General features: G+C 44.8%; 2 protein-coding genes across 16 annotated transcripts in view; one reads left to right on the top strand and one right to left on the bottom strand.

The window, feature by feature from the left end:
• The window catches only part of GRIP2 (glutamate receptor interacting protein 2), a 257,720-nt gene extending 247,014 nt beyond the window's left edge, over nucleotides 1-10,706 (top strand). For 4 of the 5 annotated variants that reach the window (XM_039695431.1, XM_039695432.1, XM_039695430.1 and 1 more), the window contains exons 22-24: nucleotides 3,279-3,515; nucleotides 5,942-6,088; nucleotides 8,618-10,706. In XM_039695431.1, the coding sequence (XP_039551365.1) occupies nucleotides 3,279-3,515; nucleotides 5,942-6,088; nucleotides 8,618-8,815 (582 nt within the window). In that variant the 3' untranslated portion in view covers nucleotides 8,816-10,706. Of the gene's footprint in view, nucleotides 1-3,278; nucleotides 3,516-5,941; nucleotides 6,285-6,360 lie in introns of all 5 variants that reach the window. The other variant, XR_005626109.1, reaches the window with a different exon arrangement.
• A 7,924-nt stretch (nucleotides 10,707-18,630) lies between these two features.
• Nucleotides 18,631-20,278, bottom strand: part of SLC6A6 (solute carrier family 6 member 6) — an 87,750-nt gene continuing 86,102 nt past the window's right edge. For all 11 annotated transcript variants that reach the window (XM_039695446.1, XM_039695445.1, XM_039695437.1 and 8 more), the window contains one exon: nucleotides 18,631-19,183. In XM_039695446.1, coding sequence (XP_039551380.1) covers nucleotides 19,043-19,183 — 141 coding nt within the window. In that variant the 3' untranslated portion in view covers nucleotides 18,631-19,042. The remainder of the gene's footprint in view (nucleotides 19,184-20,278) is intronic.

Here is a 20,278-nt window from a genome sequence, read left to right as displayed (position 1 = left end):
GTCTCATTAGACATCTGCTTGCCTGTGCTCTTTCTCTGAGCCCATGTCTTGCCTGCCAGGAACTCCACGCCCTTTTCACAAACCGTTGCTGGCCAATAACCTTCACATGACTTTTGGCAAGCCTTCCCTATCCAGTGGTAAACCCTCTGCTTGGAAAGATATTGTCTGTCCAGAGCACTTGAAGGCCAAGCAAAAGAAGCCCCACAGACCCCCATTGGGACTGAAACCTTGGCGTGCTTCAAGTGCTGACAGGCACACGTACCTTGCATTCAGCTGTCACTCTGCCGGAAACTCTTTCAGTGAAATAGGTAATTGGAAGCTTTTCAGCCAGCCTTCCCCATGGAAAAATCTGAGAAAGTAATTGCTTCCTGCAGAAATAAAGGTGTTTCCTCTCTTCACAAACCACTTTCTCTTTTCTTTATCCAAAATGCTTTGGAGGTCATGTTATTGTGTCCGGTTATAGGATGAGGAGCCTGGATTTCTAAGTCATGGGATGCAAATAAAGGGCCCCCTTGAGACTGTGAGCAGCAGGAAGCAAACCTGCCTGGCAGGATGGGGCCTGTGCTGCTCCCTTCCCTAGTTCCACAGCCTGAATGAAAGAGGAGGACCCCATAAGACCATTTCTCCCTGTGCCCTCCAGGTGCAGAGGGCTGGGGAGAACTCTCTGGGTCATGCCCTCCATCACTCCCAGTGGGACTGGTTTTATGTAAACTTGCATATTGCAGAGGTTTCAGAGAAAAAAAAAGGCAACTTCTGACTAATTGAAGGTCGAAGAGGAAAGTCCTGTTTTGGTTTGTATTGTGACAAGGGACTTGCTAATTGTTCTTTCCTCCTTGATCCTTAGCAACTGTAAGTGGAGGAGGAAATCTCAATTAAATTTATTGTGCTGAAGCTTGGAATGCTGTTTTTATTATCTTAGCTGCTTAAGAAAATGCTGACTTAAAAAACCCCACAACACACTCAAAAATCCCAAATCCCCAGCCCTCTCAGACTATAACTTTTCCCCTTGATCACTTATTTCCTGGATCTGAATGTATTTGGAAACGAGTTTAGGCAGCTGTTCTCAACCTTTCTTAAACAGCAGTTGTTGACTGCTTAAGAGAAAGTACCTCTCTAAAATGATGCGTAAATATTTATTTTCTGCTGGTATCTAAATGCAAAAGATGGGATTTGTTGGACTCATGTTTGTTTTCCAGGGATCTGTGGTGCAATTGTTGTTTTATGCTGTTTGGAGCTTTGACAGTTACAGGAATATTTTTTAACATATAAAGGAATCTTACTGAAAGCTGAGCACCTCCAGGGTTTCTGTGTATTAAGCACGTTTCTAGAATATTTTGAAAGTTTTGAGGACAGAAGGGAAGTGCTCTATTTTTAGCAGGAATCTGTTGGGTTCAACTCCCCTTTTATCAAATCCAAAATACTCCTGATCCATTCCTTCCTCTCCATGTGCTCAGCCTTTGTTAAGTGTGCTGTGGGATGTGCAGAGCTCACTGGGGCCCTTGCTGTATTGCAGCTTTCTCACCCCAACATTCATTCTCCCATGGTTATATGACAGTCAGAGATTGGATTTGTCTGTATTTCTAAAAAAAAATTGGTCCTTCATAATTTGCTTTTAAATAAGGAGTCATGCAAGGTGACCCATGATAGCCTAGAAACAGGTTCACACACAGTCAGAATCCAAATCTAGGCTATGAGTATGGGAAGAAACAGGCTTTTTCCAGTAAAGTGTGTGTCTCTGCTTTACTTTGAGGCAGCCAAGACATGGGAAAAAATAATGCAGAGCAGCCACAGGCTGGAGAAGTCTGGAATTGCCCTTTTTGCTGCTTGCCCTAAACCTAAAGCTTATGGAAAAAACTTTAGGAAATTGCTGATGATGCTGCAAGGAGAATTTAAATGCCGTGAAGATGGAAAAGGAGTCCAGTGCTGTTGGGTCCTGGTTGGTTGTGGTATTTGCAGCCTGTGGGAGAGGGCAGTGGCATGGTATGCACAGACCTTCCTGTTCTCCCTGGCTCTGCAGTGCTGGGACAGCACAGCACAACACCCTGGGGGCTGAGGCTACCCAAGGGCAGTGACCAAATGTACTCTGGCTGGCTGTGCTGTTGTTTGCTAGTCTACCTTTCAAATATGTGATAAGTCAGTGTCCTTCCACATAACAGGTATTTGAGTTTTGCCCTAACTTGAGCTGATCAAGTCATGTGTGAAGACCTGAAAAGTGCAAAGATGAAAGGTTTTCTTTATTTTATCCAACCCTTTTTAGGATAATGTGGGTAGTGCTGGCATTTTCCTACTGCCACCATAATTCACTTTGCCTTTTTTCCACCTTGGAGGGTCTTGATTAGAGATTTAGTTGGATGATATTTCCCCTGTGCACAGGATCAATTGCTCTTTGACTTGCCACATTTAGTGTGGAAGAATTTTGCTGTCTGCTCCATACCTTTCCTTTAATTTCTTCTCCCTTTTGACATTTACTGGCACTGCAGACCCTTTGAACTTGAACTTTGAAATTACAGGTTTCATTACACTGTTTAAATGGACTCTATGACCTGGAGCCAGCTGAGGTTCCACAGACTGGATTTTTGACTCCTTCGTTAGCTTTGATCAACATAATCTCATTAGTGGAAAGCATTGCCAAATGGAGTCGAGTCTACTTAGGGGCATCTTTTAATGGATGCTATCAAGGATGACCAGGCTTAAACATGACTTAATTTTGTATTTTTAACTCAATTTTGCTCAGTGACAGCTCCTGTTTACTGACAGATAAAATCCTAATTTTTGTGCTGAATTGCCCTCAGTGGAGTCCAAGGCATTGACTCCCCTGGGCCATTGCCAGCACCGTGTGATGCTGGAGAGGAGCTGCAGCCTGCAGAGGTAGGCTGGAGAAGCAGGCTGACACTGGCTCCTCTGGGAGCTCCCTGAGAATGGTGTATTCGTCCTCCTTGACTCAAGATGGCTCAGGCACAAGATGAGGCCTGCCTGGCCCAGTTGGTTTGGAAGGGGTCATGGAAAAATAAGGCAGTGCTTCACAAATGCTTCCTTCGGAGATTAAGGTCCCTGTTGGGGTGGAGGTGGAGAGCACAAAGTGGCTCAGCCGTAGACCTGGAAGCAAGCTCCCAAGGTCTGGGAAAGGCTCTTAGAGCCAACAGGAAGAGCTTCTTGGTACTAATTTTCTGATTAATGAGAGCAGCGTGCCGCCGTGCTGTCTGCGGCGCCTTAGTGACCGCCTGGTCCCTCTCTTCCTGCTGCTGACTCAGCAGTGACGTTGTGCCCTCGCCCTGCAGGCATCCATCATGACAGGGAGCGTGCACAACCTGGGCTTGGAGGGCAGCAAGCTGCTCCTGGACTCTGTCAACCCCTCGGGAATGAGCCCACTGAGGAAAGCCAACTCCAGCTGCACCGACGGACAGACTGAGGGCAGCAGCTCCCCCGCCAAGAAGAACGAGAGGAACCTGGACATGAAGAAGATGGAGAAGGAGATGCAGGAAATCATGTCCCCGACCCCCCTCGAGTTTCACAAGGTTTGTGTCGCCGAGGGTGGGTGTAACTGTGGCACTGCAGTACCTCAGTGGTTAAAGCTGTAGAACCTTTGCAACCTTGTAAGAAATCTGCTTTGCTCAGAGGGACCCCCAGAAATTGGTCCTTGTTAAAGCTGGCCCTCACCAAGGTCTGCAGCAAAGGTTTCCAGAAGGTCAGATTAAGATGAAGGAGCCCCTTCAGAAGAGTAATGGGATTTAGCTGCCATCATTCAGCAGGGTTCAAACCTGGGCTTTGCTGTTTCTCTTTATATGTAAGATTTCCAGGTTCTTGTGTTTTGGCATTTGTTAATTTGTGCTACAGATAAAAGTGAGAGAGCTCAAAGTATGGCCCCCTGGAGACCCATCAGCTCTTTTCCTGTGGTACACTCCATTTAGTAGGCCACTTCTCAAATAAAGAAACTACTTCCCTCTGCTTCCACTCCACTTCAGTGATGGGATACTGGTTTGATTTCAGCATTCAGCTGAATGTAGCCAGTTTAACCATTGTGCAAGGCAATGGCAATTAAGAAAAGTAATTAACTGTAGAAGCTGCTGATGTAGAATGCAAGCAGGGAAGGGAGCTGGAGAGGTTTCAAAAATTTGATTGCCTTTTTCTTTCCTAATGTGACTTCAGAATGAAACCTGCAGTTGTGCTAGCTGGAAAAAACAACTTTTTCATGTTTGATCTGCTTTTGCCCTCCAGAGCATGGCAAATGTGTCTTTAAATAAAACTCCTTTGTACCTGAAGGAGAAGAGCTATGTAATCAGGCGTGTTATAGTGTGACTCTTCATTTTCCTGGAGCATCTGGTTTTGGCTGTGTTTGGAAATGAGGTTGAGGCCAGAGGGTATGCTCCTGTGTGTCATCCTGAGCATTGTGTTTCCTCAGGACCGCAGATCCATGAGGCTCACCCAGCCTGGAGCACAGTCATGGTAGAGATTCACTCCCAGCTCATGAGTACTTCAGAAGAGTAATGGGATTTAGCTGCCATCATTCAGCAGGGTTCAAACCTGGGCTTTGCTGTTTCTCTTTATATGTAAGATTTCCAGGTTCTTGTGTTTTGGCATTTGTTAATTTGTGCTACAGATAAAAGTGAGAGAGCTCAAAGTATGGCCCCCTGGAGACCCATCAGCTCTTTTCCTGTGGTACACTCCATTTAGTAGGCCACTTCTCAAATAAAGAAACTACTTCCCTCTGCTTCCACTCCACTTCAGTGATGGGATACTGGTTTGATTTCAGCATTCAGCTGAATGTAGCCAGTTTAACCATTGTGCAAGGCAATGGCAATTAAGAAAAGTAATTAACTGTAGAAGCTGCTGATGTAGAATGCAAGCAGGGAAGGGAGCTGGAGAGGTTTCAAAAATTTGATTGCCTTTTTCTTTCCTAATGTGACTTCAGAATGAAACCTGCAGTTGTGCTAGCTGGAAAAAACAACTTTTTCATGTTTGATCTGCTTTTGCCCTCCAGAGCATGGCAAATGTGTCTTTAAATAAAACTCCTTTGTACCTGAAGGAGAAGAGCTATGTAATCAGGCGTGTTATAGTGTGACTCTTCATTTTCCTGGAGCATCTGGTTTTGGCTGTGTTTGGAAATGAGGTTGAGGCCAGAGGGGATGCTCCTGTGTGTCATCCTGAGCATTGTGTTTCCTCAGGACCGCAGATCCATGAGGCTCACCCAGCCTGGAGCACAGTCATGGTAGAGATTCACTCCCAGCTCATGGAAGGCAATGGGAGGTTTTGCTAGTGTTGGGGAATCAGCTGTCCCTGGTTCCCAGTGTTACCCCATGGGAAGACACTTCCAGCAGTGCTCATCTCCTTTGGGCAACGCCAAAACATGATGTGCCCAAGGGAAGGATGATGAGGTTGCCCATTTCTTGTCCTCAGAGCGTCAGCACTTACTGATATGAGTTTTCTGAAAATAACTTGTAAATAATATGGAGAACTTTAGATGTTCCTGCTGAGTGATGTATTAAAAATGAGCTGTCTTCCCATTTGACTCACAATGTTAAAAATTCCCAGTAAACATGTTAATTTTTTGTGTGCTGGTCTGGCACACCCAGAGGATACACAGCATAACCTGAGCCAGGGGAGGCAATTATTACAAACACTTGTTTGCTGCTCTTTGGGTGAAACATGAGTGCTGTCTGTATTACACTGCCTGGGTTTCCTTCCACATCCAAGAGCGAGGGACTGTCATGGGGTTGTTTTTATGCCAGTCACCAAAGCAATTCTCCTGTGATGATGGTGTCAGGTAAATAAGGCTCAGTCTGTGTTATCTGCCCAGGCTATGAAAAACCTGCCCAGGAGACCCAGAGCAGAATTGCTGCAGGTCTGCACACATTACTCATGCTGCTCCCATCCTGGCACCCCTGTACATCACCTCCTTACTCTGCTGCATTGAAACCTGCTTCTTCTCTTTCTGCCTCTGCAGATGACACTCCACAAAGACCCAGAGAGTGAAGACTTTGGATTCAGTTTGTCGGATGGCCTGTTAGAAAAAGGTGTCTATGTAAATATGGTCCGTCCGGATGGGCCAGCAGATCAGTGTGGCCTCAAGCCATATGACAGAGTGCTTCAGGTAATAAATGCAAAATGCAGTTCTGGAGGCTGGGACGGAGTGAATGAGTGGCTGAGAGGAAGAGAGAAGTGAGACCCATCCATGGCAGCACTAACTTTAATGAAAGGTAATAGTTAGCCAACTAGGTTGGCTCTTAGCCACCAACACTCAATGGGACCTGTGCTTTATAATGAGAAATCACTAGCTAGTATTTCAGGTGGTACTCCTAGGTTACACTGGTCCAGAGTTTTATAATGAGAAATCACTAGGTAGTACTTCAGGTGGTACCCCAGGTGGTACTCCTAGGTTACACTGGTCCAGAGCACAGCCTGTTCTGGCACTGGCCTTTTTGAGCTTGGACGGCTCAAAACAAGTGAAAAGCTGTGTAGCTTCCTTTCCTCACCCTCAATCCTACTCCTAGTTTTTGGATGAACCAGACTGTGTTGACCAATATGTGTTCCTGTGAAGCCCCTTGTGGAATTACGTGAAGTCCATGAAGTTCTGTGCATGCCTTTGACAACTAGAAAAGTTTTCTAGGAAACACATCCTTCAAGCAAGGTATTTTTTATGGATATTTTTCTTTGAAAAATGCTTCATCTGAAACAGCTGATGCAGAAACAGAATCAAAACTGGTCAAAAGCACAGTCTGTAATAAATGTGCCCTGGGCATAGCAACTTCTGGAGGGACAGAAAAAACCTGGTGAGTTTTGGAGATTGGAGACAAGCTCTGTGTGGATGAAAACCAACTATTTTAGCTTTGAGGCAACTCAAACAGCAACTGAAGGAAGTGCAACCTCTGTGGAAAAATTGCTACCATTTGGAAATGCAGATATTGTCACCATATTTGGAAACACTCAGATGTTTAGTTTTACTAATTTCTAGGTGGGGGTTCTTAGCAGTCGGATTAAAGCCAAAACTTTATGTACATCAGGTAACTGGAGGACTGGCAGCACTGTGGGGAACCTTGTTTAAGCTTGTTATGGTCTCTCGCCAGTTGGCTGCTATACAATTATTCCTTCTCAGCTTCAAATAAAAGATGGTGCAAGAATGAACAAGAAGCTAATTAGGCTCTGGGCTGCCTTTCTGTTCAGTGTTGGATGTGCTGCTTTTTGCAAGTGCCAAGTGCTCTGGGAGGTGTGCCCAAAATCCTAAACAGAGCGGCATGGAGACTTTGGACACCCTTTTTCCACATGCTGTGCCACACAGCTCACACCTACGGGCACATGAGGCAGCTGCCATCACGTTGTCTCGTGGAGTTGGGAATGAGGGATTGCAGATGTGCTATAGGTGACTCCCTTCAAGAAGTGCAGAGCTGCATTGCTGAGGATGCTGCACAGTGCTGCTGATTGTGGGCACGGTGATGTGCCCGAAGGCCAGCGAAACACCTCGTCCCTGCTGTCACAGACCCTCTGCCTCTTGGCTGCATGGATTAACTGGAGCATGGCATTGCACTGGTGGCACTTCTGCACTGGAGCTGCCTGGCTGGCACAGAGCAGGGGCAGAGCAAGCTTGTGGTTTGTCTCTCCTTGTTCACAAGTGGACTAGAAATTGTCCCTGTGCTGTAAGGGCCAGTAGTGGGGTCTCTGTGCGGACACTGGCTAGGGTGGGGGGACACTGCTGCTTTCACAGACCCAGCACTGTGGGCATGCATTAATTCTGGGAAGGGGCTTGGCATGGAAGGGTTGTATGGAGTCAAATACCCAGCCCTTACCCAAAGAAGGAAGCAACACCTGGCCCCAGGGGTTATGTTCACTCCAAAGGTGTATGGGAAATTGCTTTTCCCCTTCCCCACTTCCCATCCCTGTGCCGTTTGCCAGCCTGCTCTGTCCCAGAGCTGTCATGGCACCAAGCCCAAGTGTTCTGGTAACTGTAGGTGAGAGAGCTGGGGTGATTTCTCCAGATGACCCGGCCTAGAAATGTGCTTGAAGGTCTGCAAGAGCCAGCAGAAACTGCTTTCACTGTTGAATCCTACAGAGAGAATTTGCAGCTGCCTCCAGAGCTGACATGAAATGCATCCAGGCTCTGTGAAAAGAAGGATATAAATGGGGAGAGGGGAAGAAGAAATTGTTTGGTATAGTCTGGGTTTACCTCTGGCTGAGCTGGAAAATGGTTGCCAGAAGCCTCAGGCCTTCATTTGTTTTCTATGTGCTGGATACTTGGCACCCCAAATTTAAGGCCAGTAAAAGCCATTATGGCAAAAAAATAATGGAAAATGGCAACTTTTTTTCTACAGACTTGGACAGGAGAACTGGTTTTGAGCCCTGCAGTGTTTAATATTTGTAATACTGCCCCAGGCACTGAGGGTCAGGGTTCATTCCAGACTTTTCCCCCTTTCCTCTATCAGCTACTGCATTGTTCCTCAGCTAAGCATGGATGCTCATTCTGAAGGGGTGCTTTTGCTCTTCTCCATTGTTAACCTGGAATCAGGGACCCCCAAGAACTGTGTATTTTTTCCAGCTGGGGTTTAGCACTAATCTTGCATTTGCTGACTAACAAACATGATCTTTCTGTTGTTCCTTCCCATGGCATGTCCTAAATCCATCCTGGCAGGTAAACCACATCCGAACGAGAGACTTTGACTGCTGTCTGGCCGTTCCCTTGATTTCAGAGGCTGGAGATAAGCTGGACCTGGTGATTAGCCGGAACCCCTTGGCCCTGGCTGCCAATGCTCCCTCGGAGGGGAACAGAGAGCTCCCAGCACAGGTGCCCCACAGCGCCGAGGTCAAGGCGAGTGTCCAGACACTCTGAGCAGCAGGAGCAGAGCAGAGGATGCCTCTGCTGAGCTCCTGTGGTATTTGGGGTGTTATTCCTGTTTTTTTTGCACTGGTATTTGTAAATGCTCTGTGTACCATAACCTGCAAGTGGGGAGGTGGGTCTTCACTGAGCCTGTAGACCGCCAAATATTTCTGGGAAGGTCAGAGCTGGGTGTGCGTCTGGGGCTGTGGCAGCGATGGCAGCAGGACAAACTGCAGCAGGAGGAAGGAGCATCCACAGCCATCCCCCATGGCAGGGCATCCCCCTGCGCTTCTGCCATCGAGTGTGCAGGGTCCTGCCTCTGACATTCTTCTCACCCTGAAAGGCCTTGGCCATCCTACAAACACACATGGTGCTATTATGTTCTTTCTTTGCTCAGTTAATCACATACAGCAGGACTGAAATGCCTTTCCTTTTATGTTGTGCCCAGCTCCATCCTTTCAACACTCCTGGCAAATCAATTCCTGCAGCCCCTTGCACTCCCAGTGCAGGGCTGTGGAGAGAGCCAGTTAAAAGACACTTTAAAATGTGCTTGAGAGTGGCTAAATGCAATTCTTGTGCAGAAATTGGTGTTTGCAGCTGTCTCCTGCCAGCCCTATCCACACTCTCCCCTAGGTCTGGCTCACCTGTAGTGGGATTAGGCGCCTTGTGTGCCTGATTCCCATGAGCAGTGTTGTTACCTGTGCTCAGTAGTGATTGCAGAGTAGAGGCCATACCCAAAGCTAAAGGCCCTGAGTACCTGCCTGAATCCCCCTTGTTTGTCTGAGCTTTACAGAGATGTCTTGCTTGCAAACCTGGCCTGTGCTTGGAAGCAAATAGCAGAGTAGCAAAATTCCCATGGCTGCCCCTGATGTTTTGGATCAATGAAACCTTTCTGTCTCCCCTGAGGCAGAGGAATGACAAACCCTTGGCTGGGTGGAGGTGGTGTCCTGTGTCCCTGTGGGCTGGGTGTGTGTGCCCCTTTGCCTGCTGCTGGCCTCTTGTAGCTCTGTGGCTGCTCCCCTGCTGCCCGAGAGCCCCGCGTGGCAGAGGGGCTGTGACGTTTGCATTGCCTGCCCTGTTTCCCACATTAGCACTTTATGATGATGTCCCTGTCCTGGTGGTGGCGTGCAGCTTCGCTTTCCCTGGGAAGGCTGGGCCATGGAGTCCAAGAGCTCCTTTGGTCAGAGACAGCAGCTCCAGAGCCCACTGCCCCATTCCCTGCTTGCCCTCCCAGTTCCTCCATGCCCAGCTGCACGCCAGGGCTGTGTGGAGGGAGCTGGGCGGGTGTGCAGCACGTCTGCGTCGCTTTGCTGAGCCAGGACTGTCCCCGCGCTGTCTGTCCCCTCCAGCCCCTGTGACAGCACAGATGTTCCTCCCAGGCACGGCCCCATCCAGCTCCTTGTCGTTGTAGCCATTTTCTCTTTGAGTATGCAATATCCCATACCATTGCTGCCACAGCTAGATAATGTGCCATAATTGATACTGTGGAGCATTGACAGTGCAGCCGAAAGTGTTTTTATATGCAATATTCTGAGCAGTGGAAGCTCACTGGGGCTTCTCATAGGTTTTTAATGAAGACTTTTATTAAAGGCTTTAAAAAACAAAAAAAAAAGAGAAGGAAGAAAAACTTGGTCCTTGTATCCCTTCCTATGCATTTTGAATGATATGAAGATGAAATGCATTACTTAAATGTGTATTTTTATCCATATATTAGAGTGTATTCCTTGTAAAGTATTTTTATATGCTAATTTTCTTATGTATCTATGAAAGCACAATATTTAAAAGTACAGCATTTCAAAGGATATTTTAGTCCTGTTTTGGACCTATTTGTAAATCTCTGTATTTAAATGGGATTGGAATGACTCTGACTTTTTTTAAATTAAATAAAAGCAAATGAAATGCATTTATTTTGGTTTGTGTTACTTTCTGCTGGAGGATGATAGTGAGGCAATGCTTTGCTTCCAGCAATATTTTAACTTGCCAGGAGACACTGTTTGTAAGACACCTTGGGGGACAAGGGGGAGGATGTTTGTAGGGCTACCAATGTTGTCCCTTCCCACCCACCATAAGCAGCAGGACTTGGGTTGCTCCCTTCCCTGTGCCCATAGAGACAATTTTGCTGCGGCTGTTAACAGGAAGATCTGGAGATGCTCACGCACGTGTTTCCAGCACTGCTTGCAGCTTTTCCACACTGGGAATCTTGGCTTAAAGCTGGGCTGCTCCGTGACAAAACACTGACACAGCAAAGCACGTGGCAGCCGTGACGTGGCAGCGTTTGCAAAGCTGTGGTTAATCCCTGGGGATGGGTTAGAAAACTCCTGGAGAATGAAGTGCTGGCAGGAGAGGTCCCATCTGGTGCTCAGAACCCTGCAGCTCCAGCGGGGTGCCTTGGGGATCTGCACCGTGGTAGCCAAATTACCCCACCTCTGAAACCAGACATCCCAAGAATTGACTGCCGTGAAGCCAGAACACAGCTCTTGTGTCCATGCATCGAGGATTTGTTCCCTGTGCCCCCAGGGTGGGCAGCACAGGCTGGAATGCTCCCTGGATGAGGCCGTAGGGAATCTCTGCTCTCCAGCACAGAGGGGCTGAGCTGGGTTTTACAACCCTTCATGGCCAAGTGGGCATGGGGTGCTGGAGGCCCAGCAGTGATACTCAAATGTTTTATTTGCACAAGGAGTAGCCACCTACAGGTTGGTTTTTTCTTTCCCTACCTCAAATCAGGGTTTAGGAATAGACACTGGTTTAACCTCCATCTGTTTGACTGAAGAAGCCAAAGAGGTCAAGAGGTCAGCGAAATAACCAGTCCCATTCACCAGAAAAATAAATGTTGGGGTGGGTTTTTTCCCTTTCTTTTTCTTCCTATTGGGCTTTTCTGACATGTTTGAACTCTCACAGTAGTGGTGCCATGCATGGGCTGGTGAGAAATGGCTTTCTTTTGCATCACTTGGGGGTTTTAATTTTGTTTTTTATCTGTGATGTGTTTTGTTGTGGTTTTTTTTTCCTCACCCCCTTTTTCCTTTGCTACTTATTAACTTGTATCCCATGAATTTTTGCACTTTTACCCTTCTGACTCTCTCCCCATCCCACTGAATGAGGGGGTGAGTGAGTGGCTGTGTGTGGGGCTGTGCTGCCAACCAGGGTGAAGTGAGATAGTGATTACACATATTTCACATATATATATAGCATTTTATAATGGCAAAAAAACCCCACACCAACAACCCCAAAATAAGTAACAGGTATAAAGGAAAAACTGAGCTACTCAAAGACCAAAAAAAACCCATCCAAGAGCACAGCTGGTTTATAAAGGAAAGTTTTATTTTCAGTTATAAGGTGATTACAAACTCATCTAAAAAAGCAAAGATGACTTAAAAATATCCATATACATTTTATTTATCTAAAAAGCAAAACAGAAACTGCAAAATACAAACATTTACCATATACACAAAGGCTAGGGGGTTTTAGGATTAAATTACACTCCAGGGTTTTTTTTTTCAAATACAAATATTCCGGTTTGGAACACACAAAAAATGTTTTAAAATGTTTTAAAAATATTTTTAAGGTTTTTTTTCTTTAAAAAAAGTTCAGATGACATTTTTAAGGAGGCTATCATCGCCCTCGCCTCCTCGCTGCATGTGCTACTCATTATCACATTACTGTAGTCACAGTTGCTAGGAATTTAAATAATTAAAAAAACACCACTGTTTTTTAGCCAAACACATCAAACAAGATGGATCACCTCTTACAATGTGAAGTCCCTGGCAACATTATCAGGTAACAATCACAACATTACACTGGAGAAAAATAACATCCTACTGAACAACGAGCACTTCAGAACAGTACTGGGATGCTGCGATGCTGAGAGACCAGCGCTGGCTTCCAGGACAGGAGCAGGTCATGAACTAACTCAACTTGCCCCCTCAGGTTTTGTTTGTTTTATCAGCCTCTCAACATAATTTTGCCACTGTTTGTTTGTATTGGTTTTTTTTCTTTTTTTTTTTTTCTTTATATATTGAAAAACAAATTCAACTCTTTCTAACACCTCAGCTGCAGAAGCAGGTACATTTAGGAACAGTGTGTATCGTGCTCCCTGTGCTACAGGGCTGAAGCCTTCCCCCACAAATGCACACACACAGAGCATGTGCACAGCTCCTTAGCCTCGAGTTTTATTATTTTTTTTAATAGCTTTATTTTTCCCACTATTTATTCTGATTCCTCAGGTCAGGCCATGTTTTCCCTGTGCTGCAAATGTGAAAGTGAGCAGCACCATTCTGCTGTGCACTGCAGAGCCACAGGGAACAAGCTTCCCAAAATTGCCTCTTTAAAATTATCTTCAATTTACTTTACTCCTAAACTCGTGGTAATTAAATTCTGGCACTTCTACTGATTATTTCAAATGAGGACACATCAGCAATACAAAAAGGCTGTGTCACCCATTCAATTGCCCAACATTACCAGCAGGGTCAGGCTCTTTCCAGGCACAAACCCTGTCACCAAAGTTTTCCATCTTTGATGGGGATGGGTGGCTGATTTGTTTTCTTAAAGTTTTCAACCTGCAGGATTTTGAGCTTGTTCCTGTTTTCTGGTGAAATGGTGTCTCAAGCTATTTCTGCTCTTGTTTTAGGACATGGGTAAATTGAAATCACCAATTCCCAATGACAGCTGGAAAGAAAACCACACAAAGAATGTGACTTTTTCTGTTTATTTTTAATAGAAACAAATTGAGATTTTATTTTTTTTTTTTCGGAGAAGCATTGTCCATGTACACATTTCTTTTGAGCTGGCAGAAAAGAGCCACAATCTGGTGGAGGGTGTGGGGCTGGTTATACTTGGGCAGTTTTCCAGTGGGTGCTGGTGCTGGTTATATTCAAGTCTCTCTTGAGCAATCTTTCCCATATACTCAAATTGACTGCTAACACCATAAAAAAATTTTTGTGACTCAAATATGTAGCTCAGGGCACCTCTTTTGCACAAGTTCAAGGGTTTCTTAAATGTCAAGTGTCACCAAATCAACTGAATACTTCGTTTCTTAAACTTATCTTTGATTATAAGAAATAAAACAAGCTACCAGGGTCTGACAGTTCCTGACCTTTGCTCATGCAAATATACAAATACACAACTACACGTCAATCCTAACCACAAGGCTTTGGATGCTGATTTTGGAGAAAACAAGTCCAGGGCAGCTGCCTGAACCCACACCACACCCAACCTCCCATGCCAGGAGCCATGTGGTGCCTACAAGGAGCCAGGAGAGCTTACAAATTGAACCTTAAGGCTTCTTTGGAGGGGCCATGGTCCAGGATTTTGTTATTTCTTTCCTTCTTCCACCACCCCCATTTAGGAAAGACCATTTGGACACCCTGGCAGGTTGGCTTTATGCAGGCAAGTGGTGCCTAAACCTCCTCAATCCTCATCCTGAACAGCTTGGCAAGATTTACACACATGATTTGCAGCCTAGGAATAGAAGCAATGTCCCCACTGTGTGCGTGCATATGAGGGTGGAAGATTTCATCTACTAGTCTACTTAAACACAGATTTATTTTTATTCTTTTTACTGAAAGTGAGCAACTTCCATTGAATCTCCTTGGAAATGATGTCAGGGTCATCTTTCTTCCAAGTGTACTTGAGCTGCTTAACTAACTTGTCCACTGCATTCAATGCACAGCTTATTTAACATCTTATATACATTATGCCTCCATGAGTGATCCTGCAGGGACCACAAGACATGGAAGCTAATAATCAGTTATTCAAAAGTGTTCAAATCCTTCTCCCACAGCTGGAAGTTTGCCAGTGATGCAACAAGTGGGAGCTTTGAACCCAAATATCAAAGCACAACCTCAACAAAACAGAAAGTCTCCTTAGCAAATAAAAACAGACCAGGAGGAGACTTGGAAAAGATCTACTGAATGGAGATGTCCATGTGTCTTCAGATCTACTTGAGTTATCTAACGCTGAGACAAAGAAGAGGAACCAGGAGCATCTGCAGTTGGGAAAGGAGGATGAACAGAGGGCTGGAAACAGCTGCAGGAGGTGCTGTCCTGGCGGCGACAATGAAAGCTCTGCTGATGTTGTTGGGCTTCTCTTGGTGTTACAGCAACTGTAAGGCTGCACTATTTTCTTCCCCCGTACTTTTTCTCATTTCATCCTCTCCTCAAGAACAGCAGTGAAAATCAGTTTTGCTGAGCTGTTTCAGCAGATCATACCTGACTCCCCTCCACCCCTAATTCCAGGAGCTGTGCTGCTGCTGCGGGGTGGCCACCAGCACTGTTCCTGACGGCAAACACAGCTGCCAGGCTTTTGTATTTTCATTTACAACACAAGAACAAATCCATTGTGGACCTACTATCTCAAACTTGAAAGAGGACTTTTCTAAGTGTGTGGATCTGTTTGGACCAGATGAAAAGGATAACTATAGATGAGAAGGAAAAGTAGAATAATAACAACAACAATAAAAAACCAGTTCTATTTATGAAATCATACTGTTTAAACACTGAGATACAGACTACTGGTAAAGTCCCTTAGAATAGATACTCATTCAGAGAGATCATCACTAGTGACAGGTGAACTGAAAAGGTTTGGGAAATAAGAAAGAGATCAGAAAAATCTCATGGGGGAAATGTTCCCCTTTATATTTCTTCTATCTCTTGATTTCAGTTCAGCTGGAAATAAATACTGCTGAAACTGTGCTGTTTTCAAGCCCAGAAGACCCCATGAATACAAAGGTACATGAAACATGGAAAAGTGTGCGTGTTATCTTGGTTTATGCTGGCTTCAATCTCAGGGATCTAGTGCTAAAGATCTCATGCCAAAACTGCACTATTTTCCCAGATCCAAACCAGTTCATCTATGACTAGTCATGATGCTTTAACACAGAGTTCCTCATTTACACAAAACAGGTAAAATACGTCATAAGAGCAACACGTAAATATTGGAAAAAAAATCAGTTGTCTTTGCAGTCAAAATAGGTAGAAAACACAAACTTTTTTTAAAAATTATGTTTTAATAAATTTGGCAGAGGATCATATTGAAATGCAAATTAATCACCAAGAAAAGTTTAGAAACCTGATAAAATTGTTAGGTAAAAACCCCAAACTGTAAAAATGCAAATGTGCTCACTGGAACTCAAACCCCAGATAAAACAAGAAGAATTAAGTACATTTTTTTTTGTCGGGGAGGGGAGAGGGGAACTGTTTTCCATAAACAATGATTTCTTGGCTCTTGGTGAGTCCCAGCCCTCCCTGGCAGTCGTGCTGAAGAGCACAGCAGGGCAGGGAAGCTGACACAGACAATCTTCAGGGAGGTTGTTGCATATGTGCGAGACCTTTTCACTTGGAACATGGAAGCGACTGATTTGAATGGCACAGTTTGTACTGAAATGGGGCTGGGTTCTGTTCTCTGGTAGTTGCATTTTGAAAGGTGTAGTATTATTCCTCTGGCTCTTCCCACTAAGACACTCTCCACACAACACGGGAGATGCCTAAACACCCAGCTGACTTGCTGGAGACATCTTTGATGTAGCCAAACCATTTTTTTCCCTAACTAAAGCTTGTCTCAGCTCTATAGCACAAAAGTCATGTGCAAACTATATAACCTCAAACATAGTTGTATGACAATATATATAAAAAAAAAGAAATAAATCAAGCATCAGTGTTTCATCTGCACTCATAAAAAAAAATTAATTTAGACCCCCCTAACCTTCTACTTCCTCTTCACCTGTGTCTGTTTACTGCAGACACTGACTGTAACTCAAAAATGAGAGTCCAAGCTGAAGCCCACTAAGACAGTGGTTTTAGTTACATTTCCTTGCCTTTGATTGTTAAAAAAATTAAATTGCTGCATGCATATTTCTTTATTTTGGGCACATTTGATGACACCCACTGGCTCTCAGAATTCCTCCTGTAACCTTGGGTGGTTTCTGCTACTGGCCCAGCAGGTGTCATTTAGATGTTTGTTATCTCCAGCTGTGCAAAAGCTCCCTTCAGAACTCTCATAATATAGCAATGAGAAAAAAGAAACAATTCTACCATGGCTGGTTTTGTTGCTGCAACTCAGCTCTCTGTTGTAAAAGTATCTACAAATTCATAATAGAAAAATTTGGAAGTTATAGATGCAGCAATGTTTTTCTTTAATAATTAATAATTATTTTGGTCCATCTCTTAGTTTTAAATCTCCCTGTTTCTGTTACAGGGAAACCAACAAGTTAAGAAATGTTTGTGCTGCTGTGGCCAGTTAGCACATGGGACAAAAAAAAATGAAATGAAGCTGCTGTGTAGGAATGTTAAGAACTGTTTATGTTCCTGTTTAAATAAGTGACAACCTCTGCCTTGACAGACTAAGCTTACAACAGAATAAGCAGATACAAACTCTGCTTTTATCAAGTATTTCTTCTAAATACCTTTGGATAGACTACCTGTGGTATCATAAGAAAAAAAACAAACTCTCTCCCTCTAATACAATGCCCACATGACAAGACTGAGTTTTGCCAGAGAACCCGTTCCCAGCACAACCTGCTCAAGTTAAAAAACAAAGAAAAAAAAAGAAGAAAAAAATTAGAAAAAGGCTTTTGTCCATGTTTTGGACAGTTTTCAGGGATCCAATTCCCCACAGAAACATTCACCTGCACTACACTGAAGTGGAACCCCCATTCCTATACTCCTGAAGGGGTTTCTCTTCACTTCCCAGTCTCACCCGGAATGGTACCCAATTTCTTTGACCAACACAAAATATTTCAGTATTATATGTTCCCTTTGCTTTAATTTAAATTCCAAAGAGCCCTGTCTCTTCAGCAGATAAGAATCATAAATATGTTTGCCACCCTCCAGCCCCCTTAAAAATAAAATAGAATACAATAAAGCAAAATAAAATAAAATCGTGGGTTAATCCAATGATGAGCAAGGAGACTGGGGCCTCTAGGTCCACTACTGCCATTTAGAAACATGGGACAAGGGACTCACTTAGTCCTTTTGTCTGCTCCTCCAACAGCAATGACCTCCCTCCCCCAAATAAATAAATAAAGCAAATCCTGGTTACTGAACTTGGAAAAGCATTTTTGAGATACATGGATGAAAAGCACCTGTTTGCTGTGTGATATTATTATCATCATTAGTATTATTATTAACAACGTGTGTGTTATCAATACCAGTTACACCAGGTGAGTGATTTTGTTCCTCCTGTCAGGGATGACCTGGTTTGTGTTCACCTCTGCACGGTCAGAGTCCAGAAGTGACTCCTTTATTTTCCTGCCCAAACCGAAGTCCAAATGAGAAAGCAAACACCTTAAGCACCCAGAGAGCAGGTGCTGCTTTTCCCCTCTTGGCTGCTCTGTGCTCATCCCTGCTGCCCTGGGGACAGGCTGCCCTCCCAGTTTGCAGAATTCAAGTTTACACCAGTGCCACCACACCAAAATATGGTTTGCTGGAAAACTCAGGAGCAGGTACTCAACCTCCCTGCTCACACACAAACAGCAGGCATTTCACTTATGTTTAAAAAAAAATCTCAAAAATTTTAAAAACAACAACAAAAAAAGACTGAACCATGCCAAATCCTGCAAATACCTTCCCCAAGTTCTCTTCAGTTGGTGTGACAGGGTCCCAGTGCTGTCCCCGGCAGGTACAGCCACAATACTGTTCACATCCAGCTTCTCTGCATCCCTTGCAAACTCTCCACTCCAGCTGTTTGGCTATATTCTTATCCAGGGACTGCACTAAACAAAACTGTACCCGCTCCCTAAAGTGACCCTGACACCTGTCGTTTACCACAGTTGAACCAGAGGGTGGAAATACTACACCTTTGAAAATTTTCTTGAAACAGCATTTTTTTAAAAAACGTATCTCTCAACAGAGCTCCTTTTGTGTGTTCTGTAGATTACCCTGCTCCCAACCATACCAGCACCTAAAATTGCTTTCTGAGACTTGAATGTATTGCTGGCAAGACAATCAATTCAAGTGGTAAGGTGTATAATATTTAGAGATAAAGATATATATATTTAAAAAAACCCAATAATAGTAAATTCTTGTAATATGTCTAGTCTGATATGAAAGCTCTCCCTCTACAGAGAGACGTCTGCTGTGATTACCTTACAAAATATTAAAAAAAAAAACAACACACAAAAAATAACTTTCTCTGTGAGAAATAAAAATAAATCCTAGTGCAAATATAAAGCTCTGTAAACCTGGTCCTATGAGAATCTATGGTTAGTAAACGGCAGTTAAAGCAGGTTTATCCTCTCACAGAGAGAGCTCACATCATGGTTTCCACAATGATATGAGTTGGCTTGATCAATCCGCCATTCGAAGTTCCATTGGGGCAGAAGGGGGTGCCACTCTCCGTTTCTTTGGACCACCGGTTCACCTCCTTGGGGGCAGCCACCGCCTTTATCCTCTGCAAGAGAGAAGGAGAGCACAGCTGAGAGGAGCAGGAGGCCTCTGAGGAAAGATGGGCAGAGAGGGGAGACAGCATAAATCCTCTGAGGAGAGCAGAGGGGAGATGATCAGAAAGCTTCTGAGGAAAGCAGAGGGAGGTGAACAGGAGGCCTCTGAGGAAAGATGGGCAGATGGAGGGGAGCAGAAAGACCCTGAGGAGAGCAGAGGGGAGATGAACATAAAAGCTCTGAGGAGAACAGAGGGAGGTGAGCAGAAAGACTCTGAGGAGAGCAGAGGCAGGTGAGCATAAAGGTTCTGAGGAGAGCAGAGGGGAGATACACAGAAAACCTCTAAGGAAAGCAGAGGGAGATGAGCAGGGGGCCTCTGAGGAGAGCAGAGGGGAGATGAGCATAAAGGCTCTGAGAAGGGCAGGGGGAGATGAGCAGAAAGACTCTGAGGAAAGATGGGCAGAGGAGAGATGAGCATAAAGCCTCTGAGGAAAGCAGAGGGAGATGAGCAGAAAGCTTCTGAGGAGAGCAGAGGAAGATGAGCATAAAGGCTCTGAGGAGAGCAGAGGGAGATGAGCATAAATCCTCTGAGGAAAGCAGAGGGAGATGAGCAGGAGGCCTCTGAGGAAAGCAGAGGAGAGATGAGCATAAATCCTCTGAGGAAAGCAGAGGGAGGTGAGCAGGAGGCCTCTGTGTCTCCACGTGCAGGATGCAGCATTCCAAGGACAGGGATGGTGGCTGTGGGAGATGTGTGCCCGCGGCTCTGTAAGGATGTGGGGATCTGTGGAGCCTTCAACTCCTGCTCAGCTGAGAGGCTGACTTGAGGCAGGAAATCAGGCAGGAGCATCATCCAGCATCCTGCACACTGGGCTTTCAGTGCTGCAAATGGTGTGCGTCCTCCTCCCTCGTTTAGAAACAGCTCTGCCTCTCAGCCCAGCCTTCACTGCCAAGTGGCAACTTCTGTCCTACATTTCAGCTCACAAAGGAAGAACTGAATGGCATCTGACCAGTGTTTACTCTTTTTCCTTTCCTAACATGGACTTTGAGCAGTGTTTTGGCTACTTTTAGACTTGTCTCTCATGGTGACAATGGTGACAATGAAGGCA

The sequence above is a fragment of the Passer montanus genome, unplaced genomic scaffold, assembly GCF_014805655.1.
Source record: "Passer montanus isolate IOZ18808 unplaced genomic scaffold, ASM1480565v1 scaffold9, whole genome shotgun sequence".
Taxonomy (NCBI): Eukaryota; Metazoa; Chordata; class Aves; order Passeriformes; family Passeridae; genus Passer; species Passer montanus.
This window is presented reverse-complemented; position numbering and strand designations above follow the sequence as displayed.